General features: G+C 35.0%; 2 protein-coding genes across 3 annotated transcripts in view; both read right to left on the bottom strand.

Moving 5' to 3' along the window:
* The window catches only part of stxbp2 (syntaxin binding protein 2), a 14,619-nt gene extending 13,565 nt beyond the window's left edge, over positions 1 to 1,054 (bottom strand). Inside the window, exon 1 of one of the 2 annotated variants that reach the window (XM_027155155.2) lies at positions 948 to 1,054. In XM_027155155.2, coding sequence (XP_027010956.2) covers positions 948 to 984 — 37 coding nt within the window. In that variant the 5' untranslated portion in view covers positions 985 to 1,054. Of the gene's footprint in view, positions 1 to 943 lie in introns of both variants that reach the window. The other variant, XM_047807865.1, reaches the window with a different exon arrangement.
* Positions 1,055 to 1,467: 413 nt separating this feature from the next.
* Positions 1,468 to 6,452, bottom strand: LOC113648096 (protein PET100 homolog, mitochondrial). The gene is made up of 4 exons (XM_027155156.2): positions 6,304 to 6,452; positions 2,350 to 2,436; positions 2,221 to 2,253; positions 1,468 to 1,804 (listed from the first exon to the last, which is right to left on the bottom strand). Exons 1-4 carry the CDS (start codon positions 6,328 to 6,330, stop codon positions 1,712 to 1,714), a joined length of 240 nt encoding a protein of 79 aa, XP_027010957.1. The 5' UTR covers positions 6,331 to 6,452; the 3' UTR covers positions 1,468 to 1,711.
* Positions 6,453 to 7,427: the final 975 nt, after the last annotated feature.

Raw genomic sequence — 7,427 nt, 5'->3', positions numbered from 1 at the left:
GGCTCAGCCCATATGTAAGGTGGAGAGAGAGACAGAGAGAGGCTCAGCCCATATGTAAGGTGGAGAGAGAGAGACACAGAGAGAGAGGCTCAGCCCATATGTAAGGTGGAGAGAGAGAGAGACACAGAGAGAGGCTCAGCCCATATGTAAGGTGGAGAGAGAGAGACACAGAGAGAGAGGCTCAGCCCATATGTAAGGTGGAGAGAGAGAGAGACACAGAGAGAGAGGCTCAGCCCATATGTAAGGTGGAGAGAGAGAGACACAGAGAGAGGCTCAGCCCATATGTAAGGTGGAGAGAGAGAGACACAGAGAGAGGCTCAGCCCATATGTAAGGTGGAGAGAGAGAGACACAGAGAGAGGCTCAGCCCATATGTAAGGTGGAGAGAGAGACACAGAGAGAGGCTCAGCCCATATGTAAGGTGGAGAGAGAGAGACACAGAGAGAGAGGCTCAGCCCATATGTAAGGTGGAGAGAGAGAGAGACACAGAGAGAGGCTCAGCCCATATGTAAGGTGGAGAGAGAGAGACACAGAGAGAGGCTCAGCCCATATGTAAGGTGGAGAGAGAGAGACACAGAGAGAGGCTCAGCCCATATGTAAGGTGGAGGCTGATCACATGACTTCATCTGACAACAAATAAACCTCTCAGTAAATCACACACACCGACTTTTAAACTGGCTACAAACAGTCAGGTAAATAAAGTGAATAAAATGTTTGAACACAAATCTGTTCTTTTTTAAGAAGAGGAAGAATCTTTATTTAGTCACAGCTTCCTAAAACCTACACGGAAGTTTATTGTGAACGACGCAAACTGTCTTCACTTCATCTCAATCTTCACTTTAAACAAACTAGCAGACCAACAAACGTCATAAAAACAACTCCGCACACATCAGACATTCACAAAACTCAACTTTATACTCGAACCATTTCGGAATAAACGTTTACTTACTTTCTCCCACCACCGCTTTGAGTCCAGTCGGAGCCATTTTGACACTTCCGTGTTGTCAAATTTCCACATCGGTCTGAAGAAAGCGACGTTAAAAGTCTTACACTACTTCCGGTTATTAACGCGTACCCGGTTATTATTATATAATAAAAGTCAACATATCCGGTCACTAAAAAAATTATTTAACGAAAGTCTGAGCTTCAAATTAAATATATGTTTTATTATTTGTTTTTATTTATTTATTAATAATTTTTATTATAATTATTAGTAGTAGTATGGGTGTGTAGGGCACAATGACCTCCAGGGTCGGGGTTTGATTCCTGTATATTCTCCCTGTGCTTCTGGGCTTTTCTTCCTCAGGGCAAAATCATACACATGGTAGGCTGATGACACGTTCTAAATTGTTCGTGAATTTCTAAGATTGATCTCGCCAATAAAAGTTTTATCCAAGACAATTATATAAAATACTAAAATATTGTAAGTGATGCAGTGAGAAAATACACACACACAAAAAAAAACACACTGGTGTTGACAAACTTTTAATGAATATGAACATAAGGAACAAAATCAATGTATTTTTCTATTTAAAAATATAAATAATCCATTACCCAGCAATGACACAAAATCTTCCAATGCATTCTGAATATTCTGATTAATGAAATACATCATTTGAGCTGAAGGTGTTATAAGAGCAGTGATCTTTATAAAACTGCACAATTCTCTGTCTTTCACAAATTACAGTCCATGTACAGCGTTTCCTTCGTTCGTCATCGGTCTTCTGCCTGCAAAGCCGCCTGCTTCAGCATCTTTTGCTCCCTACGTATTCTCATGCGTTCCTTAAAGTCCTCAAGCTCTTTCCTCTAATTTTTTGGAAAAACAAACAAAAATAAAATGAACAGTCCACAAGTAAAATAAGGATATAGATCAATTAATCCCTAATATAACTGACAGGTACGGGGAGGGGGGGGGGGTGAAAAAGAGAGAGTGAGCAAGGGAGAGAGGGAGAAAGAGAGGGAGAAAGAGAGAGCGAGAAACACGGAAAGAAAGCGGGGGATGGAGAGAGGGAGGGGGCAAGAGAGAGAGAGGGAGGGGGAGAGAGCTTGAGATCATTACGTTGTATAAGAAGTTCAGTAGGTCATTAACTACACACTCAGCAGAGTAGACACATTATTAAATACACATCTCTATGCTTTTTTTTTAATCAGGTATAATTAAATAGCTGTGTAATGAAAACTAGTAGACCAGGAATGCTAGGATAATTAAGTTAAACACTTACCTGCATTTTCTCATCAGGTGGAAAAATCTCTCTCTGAGAGGAAAAAAACAGAAACCATGTGAATCCAGCAGCATCAGTAGATCACAAACTATTTTTTTTATATTCATTTCTATGTCATTTAATACTCACTTTTCTCTTCACAATGTACTCTTCGAAGTATTCTGCTTGGTTAGAAATCCAAAACATTGCCACAGGAAAGGACAGATACACCATCATCTGTATATAACACAGTTAACACAGATACACCATCATCTGTATATAACACAGTTAACACACAGATACACCATCATCTGTATATAACACAGTTAACACACAGATACACCATCATCTGTATATAACACAGTTAACACACAGATACACCATCATCTGTATATAACACAGTTAACACAGATACACCATCATCTGTATATAACACAGTTAACACAGATACACCATCATCTGTATATAACACAGTTAACACAGATACACCATCATCTGTATATAACACAGTTAACACAGATACACCATCATCTGTATATAACACAGTTAACACACAGATACACCATCATCTGTATATAACACAGTTAACACAGATACACCATCATCTGTATATAACACAGTTAACACACAAATACACCATCATCTGTATATAACACAGTTAACACAGATACACCATCATCTGTATATAACACAGTTAACACAGATACACCATCATCTGTATATAACACAGTTAACACAGATACACCATCATCTGTATATAACACAGTTAACACAGATACACCATCATCTGTATATAACACAGTTAACACAGATACACCATCATCTGTATATAACACAGTTAACACACAGATACACCATCATCTGTATATAACACAGTTAACACAGATACACCATCATCTGTATATAACACAGTTAACACACAGATACACCATCATCTGTATATAACACAGTTAACACAGATACACCATCATCTTTATATAACACAGTTAACACAGATACACCATCATCTGTATATAACACAGTTAACACAGATACACCATCATCTGTATATAACACAGTTAACACAGATACACCATCATCTGTATATAACACAGTTAACACAGATACACCATCATCTGTATATAACACAGTTAACACACAGATACACCATCATCTGTATATAACACAGTTAACACACAGATACACCATCATCTGTATATAACAGAGTGAACACACAGATGCCCCATCATCCGTATATAACACACAGATACACCATCATCTGTATATAACACAGTTAACACACAGATACACCATCATCTGTATATAACACAGTTAACACACAGATATACCATCATCTGTATATAACACAGTGATCACAGATACACCATCATCTTTATATAACACAGTTAACACACAGATACACCATCATCTGTATATAACACACAGATACACCATCATCTGTATATAACACACAGATACACCATCATCTGTATATAACACAGTGATCACAGATACACTATCATCTGTATATAACACAGTGATCACAGATACACCATCATCTGTATATAACACAGTTAACACACAGATACACCATCATCTGTATATAACACACAGATACACCATCATCTGTATATAAGACAGTGATCACAGATACACCATCATCTGTATATAACACAGTTAACACACAGATACACCATCATCTGTATATAACACAGTGAATACACAGATACACCATCATCTGTATATAACACAGTGAATACACAGATACACCATCATCTGTATATAACACAGTTAACACACAGACACACCATCATCTGTATATAACACAGTTAACACAGATACACAATAATCTGTATATAACACAGTTAACACACAGATACACCATCATCTGTATATAACAGAGTGAACACACAGATGCCCCATCATCTGTATATAACACAGTGATCACAGATACACCATCATCTGTATATAACACAGTTAACACACAGATACACCATCATCTGTATAACACAGTTAACACACAGACACACCATCATCTGTATATAACAGATAAACAGATACACCATCATCTGTATATAACACAGTTAACACACAGATACACCATCATCTGTATATAACACAGTGAACACAGATACACCATCATCTGTATATAACACAGTTAACACACAGATACACCATCATCTGTATATAACACAGTTAACACACAGATACACCATCATCTGTATATAACACAGTTAACACACAGACACACCATGATCTGTATATAACACAGTTAACACACAGACACACCATCATCTGTATATAACACAGTTAACACACAGATACACCATCATCTGTATAACACAGTTAACACAGATACACCATCATCTGTATAACACAGTTAACACACAGACACACCATCATCTGTATATAACAGATAACAAACAGATACACCATCATCTGTATATAACACAGTTAACACACAGATACACCATCATCTGTATATAACACAGTGAACACAGATACACCATCATCTGTATATAACACAGTTAACACACAGATACACCATCATCTGTATATAACACAGTTAACACACAGATACACCATCATCTGTATATAACACAGTTAACACACAGACACACCATGATCTGTATATAACACAGTTAACACACAGACACACCATCATCTGTATATAACACAGTTAACACACAGATACACCATCATCTGTATAACACAGTTAACACAGATACACCATCATCTGTATAACACAGTTAACACACAGACACACCATCATCTGTATATAACAGATAACAAACAGATACACCATCATCTGTATACAACACAGTTAACACACAGATACACCATCATCTGTATAACACAGTTAACACACAGACACACCATCATCTGTATATAACAGATAACAAACTGATACACCATCATCTGTATATAACACAGTGAACACAGATACACCATCATCTGTATATAACACAGTTAACACACAGATACACCATCATCTGTATATAACACAGTTAACACACAGATACACCATCATCTGTATATAACACAGTTAACACACAGATACACCATCATCTGTATATAACACAGTTAACACAGATACACCATCAACTGTATAACACAGTTAACACACAGACACACCATCATCTGTATATAACAGATAACAAACAGATACACCATCATCTGTATATAACACAGTTAACACACAGATACACCATCATCTGTATATAACACAGTTAACACACAGATACACCATCATCTGTATATAACACAGTTAACACACAGACACACCATCATCTGTATATAACAGAGTGAACACACAGATGCCCCATCATCTGTATATAACACAGTGATCACAGATACACCATCATCTGTATATAACACAGTTAACACACAGATACACCATCATCTGTATAACACAGTTAACACACAGACACACCATCATCTGTATATAACAGATAACAAACAGATACACCATCATCTGTATATAACACAGTTAACACACAGATACACCATCATCTGTATAACACAGTTAACACACAGACACACCATCATCTGTATATAACAGATAACAAACTGATACACCATCATCTGTATATAACACAGTGAACACAGATACACCATCATCTGTATATAACACAGTTAACACACAGATACACCATCATCTGTATATAACACAGTTAACACACAGATACACCATCATCTGTATATAACACAGTTAACACACAGATACACCATCATCTGTATATAACACAGTTAACACACAGACACACCATGATCTGTATATAACACAGTTAACACACAGATACACCATCATCTGTATATAACACAGTTAACACACAGATACACCATCATCTGTATATAACACAGTTAACACACAGATACACCATCATCTGTATATAACACAGTTAACACACAGACACACCATCATCTGTATAACACAGTTAACACACAGTATATAATGCTGTTGTATATAATGCTGCTGTTATATATTCCTTACTATTCGGGCTCGTGCACGGGCTCGTGCCCCAATTTTAACGCAAAAACAGCGTTATTTGAGAATGAACACGACCAGCTTTACAACATGTAGGACAGAATGACATGTCCGTACGTATCAAATTCATATCTTACCCGAAATATTTCTATTTTCACTCCCATGTTTTCTCAACGATGTCACAGGAAAGTGAGGGTCACCCAAACGGCCAACATTTACAACTTCCGGTTTTGATTTTATCATCACATTAAAAGCAAAACTAATCGACTGTCAGAATATTTATAACGCATTTAAAATGAATAATCAACCACACAGACTGCAAGTGGATTATTGTATAATTTTTTTAAACTGGCATATATTGACATTTTTATAGGGAAATATCTAAAACCAGGATTTGTTGCCTTCTTGTTCTTGCTTGTTCCTCTAAGTCCCGCCTACTGTCCGGAACTTGTCTAAAATTTTATTTTATGTAAAATTCCTCCAATTGGATTGAAAAATATATATATATATATATTTGTAATAATTTTTTTTCATGAAAATAAAGTTATTTGCGACACTACGTAAACTTTTATTCTACTTGGAGAAGGCGGAAGTGACGCATGTAGTGGGGCAACCGAGAGCTCCAAGCACACGTGATTACACATAAACCGTTTGGTCAGGTTTGTGTTTTGTTTTTGTTTTTTCAACCAAAATTTGTTTCCTGATTTTGTTTTTTTTTTTATCTTTTTTTTTTATATTTCTTTTACTTACTAAAAGGAGGAGGATAAATAATTGTATAATAATATTATAGATAAATAATACAATAATAATAATAATAATGTTTAAATATAATAATAATAATAATAATAATAATAATAATAATAATAATAATAATGTTTAAATATAATAATAATAATAAGTCTTTTTTGAATTCATGAATGGAAATTTGACAAAAATTGACAATTAATTGAGTCATATGGAATATTTTCAGTATATAACTTTCTGGTGATCTTTTACAGTTTACAGATTTTTTTTCTTTCTTTATCCTCCCTGTCCGTGCTGTTTTGTTTGAAATAAAGTTTTATTAAAAAGCAAAAAAAAAAAATCATCAAACAGCATTTCCTTTTTTAAAATTTATTTTATTTGTAATTTTTTAATGTAATTAAAATAATAATAATTTATTTTTAATTTAATTTTAATTTGATTTAATGTAATTTGCATTTTATTTTAAATAATTATTTGAATTTAATTATTTTTTTATTATTTTAATCTGTAATTTATT

Source organism: Tachysurus fulvidraco, chromosome 24, assembly GCF_022655615.1.
Source record: "Tachysurus fulvidraco isolate hzauxx_2018 chromosome 24, HZAU_PFXX_2.0, whole genome shotgun sequence".
Lineage (NCBI taxonomy): Eukaryota > Metazoa > Chordata > Actinopteri > Siluriformes > Bagridae > Tachysurus > Tachysurus fulvidraco.
The sequence above is the reverse complement of the archived record's forward strand: the minus strand, read 5'-3'. Positions and strand labels throughout refer to the sequence as shown.